The sequence below is a fragment of the Triturus cristatus genome, chromosome 1_1 (genome assembly GCF_964204655.1).
Source record: "Triturus cristatus chromosome 1_1, aTriCri1.1, whole genome shotgun sequence".
Classification (NCBI taxonomy): Eukaryota; Metazoa; Chordata; class Amphibia; order Caudata; family Salamandridae; genus Triturus; species Triturus cristatus.
This window is the reverse complement of record NC_140579.1, coordinates 524,715,431-524,732,676: the sequence shown is the minus strand read 5'-3', so window position 1 is coordinate 524,732,676 and position 17,246 is coordinate 524,715,431. Positions and strand designations below refer to the sequence as shown.

At 48.5% G+C, this 17,246-nt stretch overlaps 1 protein-coding gene across 1 annotated transcript in view; it reads right to left on the bottom strand.

Annotated features, from left to right (window-relative positions):
- Window positions 1-17,246, bottom strand: part of ZNF281 (zinc finger protein 281) — a 242,750-nt gene that overhangs the window by 122,714 nt on the left and 102,790 nt on the right. The window contains exons 4-5 of the mRNA XM_085643111.1: window positions 11,211-11,294; window positions 10,284-10,402 (exon numbers count right to left, since the gene is read on the bottom strand). Of these exons, the coding sequence (XP_085499237.1) occupies window positions 10,284-10,402; window positions 11,211-11,294 (203 nt within the window). The remainder of the gene's footprint in view (window positions 1-10,283; window positions 10,403-11,210; window positions 11,295-17,246) is intronic.

The following is a 17,246-nucleotide window of genomic DNA, read 5'->3' as shown; positions in this document are numbered from 1 at the left end:
TCATAAATAGCATTCCGTATGGTGAGTTCCTTCGGGCTCGAAGGAACTGTAGTACCAATTATGATTTTGTACAGGAATGCACAATCATGAATGAAAGATTCCTGGACAGGGGGTACAAACCGAACATAATAACACAAGCCCGCCAGAAAGTCGCTAATCTTAAACAAGAGGACTTGTTGGTACCTAAAAGCAACCTAGATGAGGGTAAAAATGAAAATGAAGTCATTAGATACATAACTACCTACAACTTGGGTTCTTACTATGTAAGAAAGTGTCTTAAAAAACATTGGGGCATCCTCAAAACTGAACCTACTCTTGAGGGAGTCGTAAAGGATAAGCCCAATGTGACGTATAGGAAGTCAGATTCTTTACGTGACAAAATATGTAGCAATGAGATCAGCCAAACGAAACCAGGATCCAAAGGAGTTCAGGGCTTCTTTACTTGCATGTCATGCAAAGCCTGTAAATACAGCTCTAATGTGAAAAAAGTCTATTATCCTATTTTAGACCAAGATAGATACATTGAAAAACATCTTACGTGTGTATCTGACCATTGTGTTTATGTTTTAACCTGCCCATGTGCCAAGAGATACGTAGGCAGCACTATGTTTGCTGCAAAAAAACGTATCCTTGAGCACATGAGGGCGATCCAGAATAAGGATAAACTTTCCCCAATAGCACGACATTACGAGGAATTTCACAACAGCAACCGAAATCTATTGAAATTTTTTGTGATAGACCGTATACCTGTAACAATGAGGGGAGGGGACAGAATTCGCAAGCTGAGGCGACTAGAATCTCACTATATTCTAGAACTTAATACCAAGATTCCAGATGGTCTGAACTCCGAGGAAGAGATGTCGTGGTTTCTTGGAGATTAACTTGTTGGCTTTTCTCAATCAGGATAATCATGGTCTGTTTTATATTTGATTTTGTTAACATTCTGTGAAAACTTTAATTAGCTCAAAGGTCTCCTGCTGTAATTCATGTTTTTAACAATTAATAGTCATATGAAGTATGTCTATTTTTAAATGAGAAGGACAATATCTAGCGTCATTGAATCATGTTCTGTTCATTTTTTCAGATGGTGTTCACAAATGAAGGGTATCTGAGTTGAAGATATTGACTAATACCAGATCTAGTAATTTCTGATGAAGTTTATTTAACCTTAGTTAAGCTATTATGTGAAGATGATCATATGCCTTTGCTTATATTTTTTGCAAGTAGTATCACATTAATATGATGTTAAACACACAGCATTATGTAAAGAGAATACAAACATATATGAAAAAGTAGAAAGTTATATGTGGATTAAGTACTCTGCAAAAGACACAATTACCCACTAGGGTTAATGTCATAGTAGGCATCTTAGTTTGAAAATGCAAATTAGAATTTTCTTCACTAATGCCCACTGGGGCTGAATTGACAATAGAAAGTTATCTGCATGCATACTAGAACTCTTAGCGCATTTCAGGTCAGTTACACCTGAGAAGTTGTGCCGCCTTTGTAAGTGATGAGCGGCTCGGTCATGTCAATAAAGTTGCACTTGACTATATAAGAACTCTTAGCACATTGGAGGTCATTTACACCTGAGAAGTTGTGCCGCCTTTGTTAGAGATGAGCGGCTTGTTCATGTCAATAAAGTTGTATTTGACAATATAACATGATGGGAAACCGTGGATGAATAAAATACTTACGGGCCCTATAGAAAGTGAAAACTTTGTAATTCAGCGCTAATGAAATGTGTTGTATGCATGCTCATGTTATTATCACTTGTCTGGTAGTCTTTGCTGATACTACGCTATACGAAGTTTATAAATACTCAATAATGATGAATTCAATGTTTGTTGATACTTTTTGTTATGGACGAACAGCCATACTGTAAGATCATATATAAATCAATAATATATGAAATTTTGAGAATGTATATATATGTAAGAACATTACATTTACCACTCCAAAATGGCCGACGCATTGGCAATAACATTACGATGTATGTATTGAATCAGCATATGTCCTTCCTCTGTTTTGTTTATTGTTTCGTCATACTCACGACTGAAATGTTTAAAAACCGAGAGTCGATATGGCGGAATTTACCCGTGACCAAGGCGGTTCACGCCGAAACGCGTTGGGTAATTTGGCTGTCGATGCTGAATAAATCAATTTGAAATTTGAACCGCGGATTTGTGCCTTTTTGGAAGGAGTGCATGGAGTGCGATGGTGCGCTGTGGAACGACATACATACATACATACATACATATATATATATATATATATATATAAATACCTATAGGAGAGCACAGAAAGCCCCCTTCCGCCCCGGCATCTTCAAATGCGTCTGCCCGACACATGGAGCAGCAGGTGAGGCCAAAGTGTGTATTTTGGATCCATTCACAGGGGAACAAATCAAGGAAAGGAAAGAGGGGGTAAGAGCACTTGGTTGAAGTAATTATTTTCAGCAAGTGAGGAGCGAGAGAGAAAAGAGGGCAGAAAGGGGGAGGGAGGGGCAGCAGCGGTGCAGGAGAAGCAAACTCTGTTTAACGAAAAGTGATAAAACAAAAGTAGCGCTTCACTGGCAAACTGTAAAGTGGCACTAAAAATGTGTATGACTGTGAATAAAACCAATCTGGCCACTTTTTGTATTTTGAACGTTTTTTTGTCTCCGTTCCGAGGCTGCACTTTGGAATAGAAAAATGTCAGCTGAATACGCAATTTGCAGCCAAAGTGTTTTTCTTTTTTGGATCCATATTACAGAGAAACAAATTGAGGAAAAAAAAAAAAAGGGTAAGAGCCGCTTGTTGAAGAACAAGTTACTTACCTTCGGTAACGATGTATCTTTAAGAAACGTTAGTTAGATTCCTCACCTTACACGTTAGTTAGATTCCTCACCTTACCTTAGAATATCCCCAGGCGTCAGACTGGATCCGGAAGATTTTTCGTCAGCAATACCCCTTGCGCGTCGCTAGGCGTCGTCTGCGGCTCCGCGTCCGGCGTCGTCGTGCGCCGGAATGACGGAGTACTTAGACGCTGCCCTCGCGCGCTGACGTCAGTTCTTGTACATAGCTTTCCGCGCCAGGAACGCAGAGCCATGCAAAGACCGACACTGGTGCCAAAAATAAAATCTAGGGGCCTGAGAAGGATAACCTTAACCCTAGATGTCAGTTCGCAGAACGGGGAGGATGGGTGGGTCGGTGAGGAATCTAACTAATGTTTCTTACAGATACATCGTTACCGAAGGTAAGTAACTTGTTCATCTGAAAGGAACACGTTAGTTAGATTCCTCACCTTAGAATAGATACCCAAGCAATACCATCCCCGGTGGTGGGTCTGCGAACCAAGATCACACCAGAAAGTCTTGGATGACAGAACGGCCAAAGAAGCCATCCCTCCGGACTTGGCTGTCTAGGCAATAATGCCCGGCAAACGTGTGCAGCGAAGCCCACGTCGCCGCCTGACAGATGTCCTGCAAAGGGACTCCCCGTCCCAAAGCAGTAGTAGCCCAACAGGAGGGTCCTTTTTTGCCAAGGAATAACAAATTTTGAGGCACAAAACGACCCACCGAGAGATGGTCCGTTTGTGCACAGCTTTCCCCTTCTTAGCACCCACGTATCCAACAAAAAGTTGGTCATCCACCCGGAACTGCTTCGTGCGGTCCAGATAAAAGGAGAGCGCACGTTTTGGGTCCAGACGGTGGAGCCTCTCTTCCTCTTTGGAAGGATGCGGAGGCGGAAAGAAGGTGGGCAAGGTGACAGACTGCCCAAGATGAAAGGGGGTCACCACTTTCGGAAGAAAGGAGGGACGAGGCCAAAGGACAACCTTGTCCGGATGAACAGAGAGAAAAGGAGGCTTTGATGATAAAGCCTGGAGCTCACTCACCCGTCTAGCCGAGGTGATGGCTACCAGAAAAGCAGTCTTAAGCGTCAGCAGACGAAAAGGACAATTATGAAGAGGCTCAAAGGGAGCGCACATTAGAAATGTGAGAACAAGATTCAAGTCCCACTGAGGCATTACAAAAGGGACAGGAGGGAACGTGTGAGTAATGCCTTTTAGAAAGCGTGTAACTACAGGGGACTTGAAAAGAGAAGGCTGAACAGGAAGCCGCAAGAAGGCAGAGATGGCAGCAAGATAACCTTTCAAGGTGCCCAGGGCAGAGCCCTGCCGGGCCAAAGAAGAAAGAGCAGAACCTCAGAAAGAGGGGCGGAAAGGGGATCCACAGCCTTTGCTGTGCACCATGCCACAAATTTGTTCCACCGGCAGGCGATACCGTCTTTGTGGAGGGACGCCTGGCTGCCAGAATGATATCAAAGACTTCAGGAGGCAAGTCAAATGGCATCAACTGCCGCCGCTCAATCTCCACACATGGAGGTGGAGGCTGGACAGGTTCGGGTGGAGGTCCGTCCCCTGCTGCTGCGACAGAAGATCCTCCCGAAGGGGCAGACTTATCGGAGGATCGGTCAACATACTGAGTAGCTCGGGATACCAGTACCTTCGTGCCCAATCCGGAGCCACCAAGATGACTTGGGCCCGGTCGTGCCTGATCTTCTTCAGCACTCTGGGCAGAAGTGGTATAGGCGGAAAGGCGTACAACAGACCACAACTCCACTCGTGACGAAAGGCGTCGCCGAGCGAGTGCCGCCTTGGAAATTCCAACACGCAGAACTGCTGACATTGCGCGTTCTCTTCGGTGGCGAATAGATCTAACAAAGGCTCTCCCCACTGCTGAAAGAGACCTTGCGCCACTTCGGAGTTCAGACGCCATTCGTGATCCATCATGCACCGGCTGCTGAGTTAGTCTGCTCTGGCGTTCAGAGAGCCCGCCAGATGCTGAACGACTAGGGTGACGCCCTGGTGTTCCAGCCATGTCCAGAGGCGCAGAGCCTCCTGACAAAGGGTCCACGACCCCACCCCGCCCTGTTTGTTGCAATACCACATGGCGGTGGTGTTGTCCGTGAACACCTGCACGACACTTCCCCTGACAGAGGGAAGGAAGGCTTTCAGTGCAAGTCGGATCGCTCTCAACTCCAACAAGTTGATGTGGAGACGAGACTCCGCCGGAGACCAGAAGCCTCTGATCTCCGCCTCTCCCATATGGCCACCCGATCCCAGGAGGGACGCATCCGTCACTACGACATGCTCCGGTTGGGGAAGGGAGAGGCTCTTGCCCTCGACCCAATCGCGGTCCGTGAGCCACCACTGCAACTGCTGTGCAGTGCCCTCCGAGATCAAGACATGGTCGGACAGGTTGCCGTGATGCTGGGCCCACTGAAACTTCAGGTCCCACTGCAGAGCCCGCATGCGCCGCCTGGCGTGATGCACTAGTAGGATGCAGGAGGCCATCAGCCCCAGAAGCCGCAACACTAGCCTTACCGAAACCCAGGATAGAAGCCGAAAGATGGGAATCAGGGCCTGAATATCCCGGACCCGCTGTTCCGGTGGATAGACCCGGAACTGCGCCGAAACGAGAACCGCTCCGATGAAGAGGAGCTTCTGAGAGGGACTCAGGTGTGACTTCGGCACGTTGATGGAAAATCCCAGCAAATGCAGGAGATCCGCCGTAGTCTGGAGGTGGGAGACGACTGCCTGGGGCGAGCCCGCCTTCAACAACCAGTCGTCGAGATAGGGGAAGACTGGAACCCCTGATCTGCGCAGATCAGCTGCGACCACCGCCATCACTTTCGTGAACACCCGAGGGGCACTGGTGAGGCCGAAGGGGAGCACGGTAAACTGAAAGTGCTCTTGACCCACCGTGAACCGCAGGTAACGCCGGTGGGCCGGCAGGACGGGGATGTGGAAATATGCATCCTGCAAGTCCAACGCTACCATCCAGTCTCCCGGGTCTAGGGCAGCTAGAACCTGAGCCAAAGTTAACATCTTGAACCTTTCCTTCCGGAGGAAGGTGTTGACGCTCCTGAGGTCCAAGATAGGGCGTAGGCCCCCTTTGCCCTTCTTGGGAACCAGAAAGTAGTGGGAACAACAACCACGACCTACTTCTGGGCTCGGAACGCGCTCAACGGCCCCCTTGGCCAAGAGGGCCGCAACTTCCTCGTGGAGAAGATTCAAATGATCCCCCGATCTACGGTGGTGCTGCAGTGGCATGGCTGGAGGGGTCGTCTCGAAGGGGAGGGAGTAGCCCCTTCGGACGATTTGCAGCACCCACCTGTCCGATGTGATGGACCGCCAGTGGAGCAGGTGATGGCGAACTCTGCCGCCCACTGGCGTGGAATGGGCCTGAAAGCTCGGACTAGGAAGGCTTTGAAGCGGATGCTGCCGGGGTGGATGTGGGCTGACCGCGTCGTCCTCCAGAACCGCCTCGGCGGAAACCACGTCCGCGCGCAGGTTGGTTCTGCGGCTGGTGGCTAGGCGTACGTGAGGAGGCACCCCTTCCTTGGCCGCGAAAGGCGGAAGTTTGCGACCGCGGGGCCGAGAGGCCCAAGGACTTGGCCGTAGCCCGGGAGTCCTTAAAAGCGATTCAGCGCACTGTCCGCTTTCTCGCCAAAAAGGCGAGTGCCATCAAAGGGCATGACCATGAGAGTGCTCTGGACATCACCCGAAAAGGACGTGGACCGCAGCCAGGCGTGACGTCTAAGCGCCACCGTGGTAGAAATTGCCCTACCCAGCGAGTCCGTAGTGTCAAGCCCACATCGGATAGCATGTCGTGCTGCATCCCTCCCATCGGCCAGAGCCTGGGTAAGTCTTGTCTGGACCTCCTCCGGACACAGGGGCAGCACGTCCTCCACCGTATCCCACAGAGAGTGGGAATAACGGTCCAAGAGACAGGCGGTGTTCAAGGACCGCAGGCCCAAACTAAGGGAGGAGAACAGCTTTTTGCCAAACTGTTCCAGTCTCTTGGAATCCCGGTCCGGCGGGGCGGTCGGGAACGAGGATTGGGAGGTAGAGGCCTGGATAACCAGGCTCTCGGGGGTAGGGTGTTGGGACAGAAAAGTGGGGTCGCCCGGAGGAGGGCGGTGGCGCCTGGCGACGTTCCTGTCCACAGGAGGGACTGTGGAGGGCTTGGACCAGGTGCCCTGCAGAACGTCAATGAGGGCCTCATTGAATTGAAGCAGAGGCTCAGTGGAGCTTGCTGCAGACTGAAGCACCTCAGTGAGGACGTTAGTCCTCACAGCCACGGCAGGTAGCTCGAGCCCAAGGGCTGCGGCTGCCTTGCGCAGCACCACAGAGAAAGCAGCAACCTCCTCCAAAGCCACAGTCGGAGGAGAGATGAATCCAGTGTCTGGAGAGGTATCCAGACCACTGGCCTCCCCCAGTTCATCTGCCCAGTCCTGTGACAGCTGAACCTGACCAGCCATAGGATCCTCGGATCCCTCCCATTCGCCCCCGTCATCCGATTCCTGGTATGCAGGAGGAAGGATCGGAGCCGGGCGATAGACATAATGTGTCTCCAGCGGAGCCGAACGCGGCGTCCATCGGCGCCGTAACGGCACCGGGCCCGGAGCGGGGCTGAACCGGGGCTCGACGCCGAGCGGAGCCGGCGTCGGAGGTGGTACCGGTGTCGACGCCGGCGGAGGAGGCGTGACGAGGTTGACCGGCGGGGACTCGGGAACGGGACCCTCGGGCACTTGCGGCGTCGAGGCCGGAGCCGTCGACAGGCAAGGTTGCCCAGTCGGGTCCGCGGGGCCCGAAGGCGCGCCAGCGGGCGTCGACGGCGGAGCCAGGTTCTTCATGGCCGAGAGGAAGGCACTGACTTCCGCCGGCGTCGCGTCAGTCCCAGGGACCGGCGGGTATGGGGACTTGCGCGGAGCCTGCGGCTCCGCTGGAGCCGCGGGGGTGGAACCACCCTGACCCTCGGCCGAGTCACGCGGCCGGCGAGGGGAGTCCGAAGAGCGGTGTCGCCTCTTGGACTTCTTGGAGTGCTTCGACTTACCCGAAGACTTGGAGCCAGACGATCGATGACGACGTCGGCTGCGGCTCCGCGACCGATCCTTGGACCTCCTCCTGGACCGGGATCGAGAGGGGCGCGGAGCCGAGTGGCGAAGCTCGAGAAGCTTACGGGACCGCTCCCGTCTAGCCTTCGAGGTCAGGGCCTTGCAGTCCGAACACGACTCCGCGTCGTGGTCGAGGCCCAAGCAGTAAAGACACCGGCGGTGATGGTCCGTAACCGACATCAAGCGGTTGCAGTCAGCACAGGCTTTAAAACCAGGCATCCTACCAGCACCGGAGTCGAGACAAGATCAAAAAGGATCAAAAAAGTTAGTCAAAAAAGACTAAAAGGGGTAGCTCTCCCGGATCTGCGCTTACTGGCGCGGAAAAAAGAAGAACTGACGTCAGCGCGCGAGGGCGGCGTCTAAGTACTCCGACGACGTCATTCCGGCACACGACGCCGACGACGGACGCGGAGCCGCAGACGACGCCTAGCGACGCGCAAGGGTTATTGCTGACGAAAAATCTTCCGGATCCAGTCTGACGCCTGGGGATATTCTAAGGTAAGGTGAGGAATCTAACTAACGTGTTTCTTTCAGATGTCATGGTTTTTAGCAAGTAAGCAGAGAAGCAAACCTAATGCTGTCCGATGTCCTCACTAGAAAATGTTATCAAGGCGAGCTGCTACTTTGGAACTGGAGATCACATAAAGTGCTTCAATACTTCCGGTCGGTTTCGTGTTACAACTGCAAAACAAGCAGTTGCAGTGGAGCGTGTCCTGCCCGCAACAGCTGGTAGGAGAAAGTCTTTAGAAAATAGTCTTCTCAGACTGTAAATTCAACATACCGAGAAGCAAAACTAGTAACAGGGGCAGCCCTCATGGGAGGTTACAAGAGGAGAAATGAAGGTACTAAGGAGGGATTACTAAGCCTATCCATGAATCAAAAGCCACCATTTACTAAGAAAAGTACCAGGAGCCAATTGAACAGATGGGTGGAAAAAGGGTGGAGTTTAAAGTTCATAACTGAATACAGCAGGTTTCAAAGAGTCAGTGTAAGCGCTGCCTAGGCGAGACCTAGGAACTTTAGGCAGCAAACTAGGCAAAAATATATGCATGGCTAGTTTCGTTTTCTGCACTTGCGGAATCTGAAAATCCTGCAACCAATGCCTGCAACCAATGCCAACACACATGTAAAATCATTTATAACAGTGTGACAGTTTCCTAAAGCTGTGGTGATTATACATTTTCTATGAGATGGTGTTGGAACAGTGGTTATTAACCTTTTGACTTATGTGGACCCCAGTTAATCATTACTGGTACCCAGTACACTGGCATTACTTGAAAGCGGGACCTCGGCGAAGTATTTATTTGAACCACAAAACAATAGACAAGACAAAGAAACTAGCATCAAAACCAGAAATTATTAAATATTGCATGTAATTCGTAAATATAATTACACATTTTAATGAGCATGTTGGAGCATTTCTAAATTCAGCGGACGCCACCTATCATCTGTACTATGTTTGATGCATTAGCACTGCTCCCACAAATAAATCTGAGGATAGTAACTTAATTTTTTGCTTCCAATTTTAAATACCTTCAACTTTATAGAACGTTTTAAAATGTTTAATCTTACATCTTGCATCTTTGTTTATATGAACTTTATCCATCTTAGGCACAGCAGACATCGATGTTACAATGAGTACCCCATTTGCCTGGATAACTATTTGAACGTGTAAGCAATACTCTTTCAAGCTGTCCGCTTCCTGATGCTTATTTTTCTAATGTCTGCGCTAATATAAACACATAGGCAAACACGACAGAGGACATCACTTTGTGAGCAAATGAAAGCTGTAAAACCAACATGTTACCATGACAATACAGTAATACAAACATGAATGGTGATTAGAGAAAAGCCTTTTTTCAAAAATAAATAGGATGCACTACCTGAACAAAACAAAAAAAAAAAAATATATGCCTGTAATTGTCATGCCAGTAAATGCATCAAAGGACATACAGACTCTGAATTGCAAACTACACACCATGTTGCTTCTGCAATCTAGCAAAAGGACCACTTGAGCCCATCACCAAAAACCCAATGTGAACTTAATAAAACAATATGACCATATATAAAACACCTTGGCACCGATGAACAGCCCAATGAAAAACAAAGGAAACCCCCATGAATGCCAAAGGCTGAATGAAGTGTGCGAACCGAAACCCCCACACACTATAATACTTCTTTGAAAAAAAAGAATTAAAGTATGGATAATGTGTGCTCGCCCAAAAAGCTAAAGCTGTTTGTAGGGCCTTAGCTTACTATTTGGCACAGACTACATGATGCAAAACAGTGTGGGGGTTTCTTATAAAGTAATTTGAAGTGAATGTCTATTTTTTCCCTCACCTGTTGACAAGTATCACATTTATATGGCTTTTCTCCACTGTGTGTCCTCTTATGCCTCTCCATGTGATACTTCTGGATAAATTTCATATCACATTGATCGCAACAAAAAGGCTTTTCCCCTTGAAAAGATAAGCATACATGACTAATCATAAAACACTAGACAATAGAATAAGGTCATAAATGACTATAAATAATGTTAGTTAAAATTCATTAATATCACAATCCTTCACAGAGCCATGTGGATATTGGGTGTGGCCCACAGATATTATTGTGACTACGTGACATGGTAATAAGGACTTCAAGCCATCTAAAAAGGTGAACTAAACTGTGAGCATTTCTTTTAGACATTATGTGTGCAACTGTATCTACAAGAATAATGCATAATGGTGGGCAAATAAATTCCTCATCAATACACATTAATTTTAGGTACTAAGCACCATGCACTTTTAGGGTGATTTGATTATCGTAAACATTACAGTAACTATAAGACTACAAGTAGAGCACAAGGCGCAAAGACTGTACATGAAGAATAACTTACGAAATTAAATAGAAGACTGACTCTTGAAATCAAGTTATAAACAGATCACTAGTAAACAGTGAAATTCACGAGGCAAACATAAAATCAACTTTGTGTGACACCGCCAATTAGCCATAGATAACAAGTTAAGCTACATCAATACCATCAAGGTGGATAGAGAGGATCTGACTAAGTGGATAGGACTGACATTAAAATGGGTATGCATTTTTGTTTTCTAATATCGAAGGACTAAAACAAGTACAAATAAAACAAGGTAGGGTCAAAGCACAAATACCCAACAAACTATACACCTGTATGTTTTGACAACTGAAAGAGGAGAAATGAGAAAATCTACAAAAGCTAGTTAGAAGCTTTCATGGTTTTCAAAAATAATAATTATTGGTACTCACCACTATGTATTTTTTCATGTCGCTGAAGTAAATACTTCTGAATAAAACTCATGTTACACTGGCTGCACTGAAAAGGCCTTTCACCTAAAAAGAAGATAGTAAGGAATAAACTTCAGGAACAAATGGCACTGTAATCCATACACCCTCCCAGTAAGAGCTCTGTTAATTATTCCATGAGGGAACAGGGCAAATCCCTAGCAATGACTCTGTAAACCTGCCACTCAATATTAGGCATCATCACGGTGCTACACAGACAAATCAAATAAGTTAACTGTAAGATACCCAATGAACCAACCTATGCTACTAAAGGAACGTGGACCAATCTAAGACAATTGTTGTTTACCCACAACAGGGATTCTTGCCACCAATCAGAATGCATCTCTTTTCCATTCTAGGACAGAACTCTTTCCACCTTCCTACACAACATCCAGCAGTAGCGACCTAATTAAACAAAAGTACCAACGAACTTCCTAACCACACTCTTCCTAACCACATAGCAAGAGCCATAAGTTTTTCGGGCAGTAATGGTGATTAGTGAGTAGATCTAGTGTGGACATTTTCCACCATCTCTTGGTGATCACTAGGCAATGCCTTTTTCCATAGTTTGTTCTGGGTTAAGCACTGAAAAGCCAAACTGCAACATCAATAGTCCACCAGAACAGAGCAGACATTACCAAAAAACGAATAGTTTCTTACCTGTCGGTGTAGTTTTGCAGCTTGAAGATCTTTCTGGATTCACTATGCTGTGCATTATTCCGCGGTCTGGTGGTTGGGTCCGGAATCGTAATCTCTTTTGTCTTTTTTTTGGTAGCCCAGGTGGGCGTCGACGTCCCACCATTTGGTGTACTTCTCGTGACGTCGGCATGCTTCCTGCGGAAGTCCCACCTTGGGGCGCCATCTTCGGGTTCTTTTTTCCCCTTTTTTTTTGGAACCCTAGGCATTCTTTACTATTCTCCTTTTTCAATGTATCCACTTTCAGTATTGTTTTGTTCTTTTACGCTCTGTCCTTCCACCTTCCTCTCCTGCCTCATCTTTCTGGCAGAGGTGGGTGGGTTCGCTAGTGAATCCAGAAAGATCTTCAAGCTGCAAAACTACACCGACAGGTAAGAAACTATTCGTTTTGCAGCGTGAATCTGTCTAGATTCACTATGCTGTGCATAGACTTTGTAGCGGTTTGTCATCTTTGTGGCGGCTGGGTGGAAGAGGAGCGTTGGTTGTTGAATATATGTTGAAGCACCCTTTGCCCTACTTGTGCTTACTTGTTCATTTGTATATCCACGCAGTAGTGCTTAGTGAACGAATGCACTGAAGCCCATGTTGCCGCCAGGCATATGTCTTGAATGGGTGTGTTTGCCAGAAAGGCAATCGTTGCTCCCTTCTTTTTTGTGGAGTGGGCCCGTGCCCCCTCCGTTAGCTCTTGCCCTGCCTGTTTGTGGCAGAATTGTATAGTTAGTGCGATCGATCGCGCGATGGTGCTTTTTGTTACTGGTCTACCCAGGAAGCTGGTTGCGAAGGACACAAAAAACTGCTTGGTTTTCCTGTGCTCCTTTGTTCTCTCGATGTAGTGCATCGCCGCTCTTCTAGCGTCTAGAGTGTGTAGTGCCCTCTCTGCGCTTGTGACTGGGTTTTGAAAGAAACTAGGTATTTGAATAGTTTGGTTCATATGGAATGCTGACACGACCTTAGGCATGAAGTGTGGGTCAGTCCTCATTAAGACTCTATCCTTGTGTATTTGGATGTAGGGCTCTTGCAGCGTTAACGCTTGCAATTCGCTCACTCTGCGCAGCGAGGTTATTGCTACCAGAAAGGCTGTTTTCATTGTCAGCATTTGTAGTGAGGCCTTGTGGATGGGCTCAAAGGGCGCCTTCATAAGTTCCGTCAGGACTATGTTGAGGTTCCATGCCGGGGGCGGAATCCTCTTTGGTGGCGCTATCCTTTTTGCCCCTTCCAGGAATCTCTTTACCACTCGTGACGTAAAGAAACTTTCTCCCGTCTCACCTCGTGTGTAGGCCACAATCGCCGCTAGGTGGACTCTTAGCGAAGACGAGCTTAGCTTGGCTTTTAGTAGATGCGTGAGGTATCTAAGCACCGTTGATTACCATGTCAACTTATTTTGTAGTTCATTTTTTTTTCTGCACCACAGTGTGAACCTCTTCCATTTTTCCCCATAGCATTTCCGTGTTGTCTGTCTCCTTGCCTCCCGGAGCACTCGCATAGTGCTTTGGGGTAGCTTAAGGTGTGCAAACTCTGTCTTCAGGACCCATGCCGCTAGGCAGAGGCTCTCTGGCTCTGGGTGTAGAACAACTCCATTCTGCATGGAGAGTAAGTCTTTTCTTTTTGTGAACTTGTGTGGTGGCCCCTGTGCCATTTCCACTATTTGCGAGTACCATGTCTGTCTTGCCCACAGTGGTGCCACTAGGATCAGCGTCATGTTGCTGGTCCTGCACTTGTTGAGTACCCTGTGTATCAGTGGTATCGGTGGAAAAGCGTAGGCAAATGTTCTTGACCAACTTATCCATACGGCATTCCCCTGGATGCAAAGTTTTGGCATTTTGCATTCAGGTGTGTTGCAAACAGGTCTATTGTCGGTGTGCCCCACCTTTTGAATAGTTTTTGCGTTTCCTGCCCATTTAGTTTCCACTCGTGGGATGCTAAAGTTTGCCTGCTGAGCCAGTCTGCTTCTACATTTTCCTTCCCCGGTAGGTGTATGGCCAGCAGGTCTATTTTGAGCGTGATTGCCCATCTCCAAATTTCCTGTGCCAGGTTGGACAGGGGGAACGATTGTCTCTCTCCCTGCTTGTTTATGTAGAACATAGTTGTATTATTGTCCGTTTGTATCAACACCCCTTGGTTGTACAGTTTTTTCTGGAAGGCCTTCAGCGCTAGCAGTACGGTCTTTAATTCCAGATAGTTGATGTGTCTGGCCGCATCTGCTGGAGTCCACAGACCCCTCACTCTGAGCTTGTTCAAATGTGCTCCCCATCCTATCTGGGATGCGTCTGTGGTGATGGTCACCGTTGGGCTTGGTGGTGTTAAGGGCTTCCCTATTGTTATGTTCTCCCTGTTCCACCATGCTATCTCTTCTTGCACTGCGTGCGTTACAACCACTAGATCCTTCTAACTTCCGTTTGCTTGTGACCATTGCTGTTGCAGCCATTCCTGGAATGGTCTCATGTGTAGGCATACATTGGGAACTAGGTGAATGCATGACGCCATCATCCCCATGATCTTGCTCGCTGTTCTCACTGTCAGAGCTCGCCCCTTCTGGTAGAGGCGTGTCTCCTTCAGCAGGGCTAGTGTCCTCTTCTCGCTTGGCATCACCGTTTTCTTTACGGTGTTGATCTGCGCCCCCAGGAAGATCTTCACTTGTTCTGGTTCCATTAATGATTTCCCCCAGTGTATTGAGAACCCCAGCTTTGTCAGTGTCCTTGTGACACGCTGTGCGTGTTCCTCGCATTTTTCGCGTGAACTTGTCATTATTAGCCAGTCGTCAAGGTAAGGATACACGTGAACGCCTTCCCTCCGCAGGTACGCTGCTACTGCTGCACGGCATTTGGTGAAAACCCTTGGTGCGGACTTTAGACCGAATGCCAAGGTTGTGAATTGGTAGTGATCCTTGTTGCTGGTGAACCTTAACAGATTCTTGTGCTGCCTGTTCATCGGGATGTGCAGGTAGGCATCTTTGAGATCCACGGTGGACATGAAGTTTCCATCTCTCATTTGAGGGAGCAATTCTTGTAGGGATGTCATTTTGAATTTTTGCGTCCTTACGTACTTGTTTAGGAACCGCAGATCCAGGATGGGTCTTAGTGTTTCGTCCACCTTTGGTACCAGGAAGTAGTTTGAGTACACTCCCTTGTTCCTTTCTTTGAAAGGTACTGGTTCTATGGCCTCCTTTTGGAGTAGCTGTAGTGCTTCCTCTAAGAGTTGAGCTAGCTCTTGTCCTGAGTGTTCCCTTCTCTTTGGTTTTTTGTTTGGGGGTCTCCTTTCCAACTCTATGCAGTATCCGTACTGTATGATGTTGAGTATCCATTTGTCTGTTATTTTTCTCCATTCTTGGAGGAAAAATCTGAGTCTGCCGCCCACCGGTGTTGCATGCTCGTAGGCGTATGGTTCGTGTAACCCTCTTTTGTTGGTTCCTTTGTGCTCTACCCTTGGAGGGATGTTATGGGTGAGCACTCTCCTCCGTGCGAAGTCGCTTTGAGGCGGGTTGGTCTCCCCCTCTTCTTTGGCCCCGTCCGTTTCCCCTACTGCGAAAGGACTGGCCCCTAGGCTGGTACTGCCAGTTCTGTTTCTGCTGCCCCTGTTGCCCGTGACCCTCGCCTTGCTGGAATGTTTGATGTGACGTTCCCGGCTGGTTTCCTCCCCTTCCGTAAGGTCTCCCTGTCAGGGTACCTCTTCTCATCCCTCTGAATTGCAGGGCCCCCATGGACCTCGCCGTCTCATTCTCTTTTTTGAGTTGGGTGCCCCGAACAGCGTTTCTCCGTTGAAAAGGGTGTTCAGGATGTTGTTCTGTACCTCTTGCTTGAATCCTAAAATTCTGAGCCAGGCCTGTCTCCTTTCAGTGATTCCTATTGCCATCAGTCTGCTTGATGTCTGCCCCGTCCAACGCTGTTTTAAGGCATGAATTTGCTATATTCTTCCCCTCTTCCACTAGATGCGAAGCTCTTTGTCGGTATTGCTCTGGGAGATGCTTGATTAGGTCCCCCATTTCGTCCCTATGTTGGTATTGGTGCCTGTTCAGTAGTGCATTGGAGTTCGCCATGCGCCAGCGCATTGCCGCGTTTCTCTCTATTTTCCTGCCAGTGAGGTCCATCCTTCTGCTCCCCTTGTCAGGAGGTGGCCCAGAGGTTGCCGGAACATTGGCCCTCTTTCTGGCTGTAGATGCAATAATGGAGTCTGCTGTGACAGATCCCTTGATGTATGGAGGGTCCTGAGAGGAATGCTTATATTTTTTCTCTGTTTTGGGTGTGATGGATCTGCATGTTGCAGGGTCCTTGAACGCCTCCTTCCCGTGGTTCATGACACTCTGAAGCATGGGGAGGAACTGGCTCCTAGTTTGGATGGGGAGCAGTGTCTCGAGTAAAAAGTCCGCTTTCGGTTTTTCCTCCTCTAGTTTTACGCCAAAAGCTGCAGCCGCGCTCTTTACAACCATGTTGTAAGCCCCAATATCATCTGGCGGCGAAGGCCTCGAAGTATAAGTCTCCACGGGCGGTTCTGGATTTTCGGCGTCGAGGTCCTGCCATTCCAGGTCTTGCGTCGTCGACGGCACAGAGCCGTAGTTCGATTGCTGTTCATCCTCTTCTCCCTCATAGTAGAGGTCATCTTCCTCTTCGGGAGTTTTCGATTGCTCTTCGGCGTCGAACTCGTCCTGGTCTTCGACCTCGATAACCGTCGTTGGTTTCGTTGGGATTGTAAATTTCTTCATCTTTTCGTCGAACTCCTTCCTTTGAAGGATGTTCTCCATCTCCGCCTCGAGCCTTCTCTTTTTCTTCTCCATTTCGGAGGCGTGTTCGGCGTCGAGCGCTGGCCTTTTCGACGGAGCTTGCGTCGACGCGACCTTGTCCGTCGAACGACCAACCTCGTGGGCCTTTTTCGATGGCCTTCGGCACCTGGGAGTCCTTCTCGAAGGTTCCGCTGGGCCTTTCGTCCTTGGATCCACTCACGGTCGTCGAAATTTTCGGCGCCGGTGTTCCTTTCGAGGACTTCGACTCTGTTTTTCGAGAGTCAGTCTCTGGTTTTCAGGGCCCTTTCGGGGTTTTTGTGCTCGCCGTCTCTCCTACCTTGTCAGACGTCTTCTTATCGGTCTCTGCGACCGTGAAGTCATCAGGTCCCTCGGCGACGTTGTCTTCATCGTCGGTGGAGAAGCCCAGGTCGTACAGAGACTGGGCCTTACCCTTGCCTTCCATGTTGTAGTTGGCTCTCCTCTGCCTCTCTCTCACCCTGAGTGTCTTCGGTGTGAAGGCGGAGCAGGCGTTGCAGTCTTTGCTCTCGTGGTCGACTGGCAGGCAAAGGTTGCAGACCGGATGTTGGTCC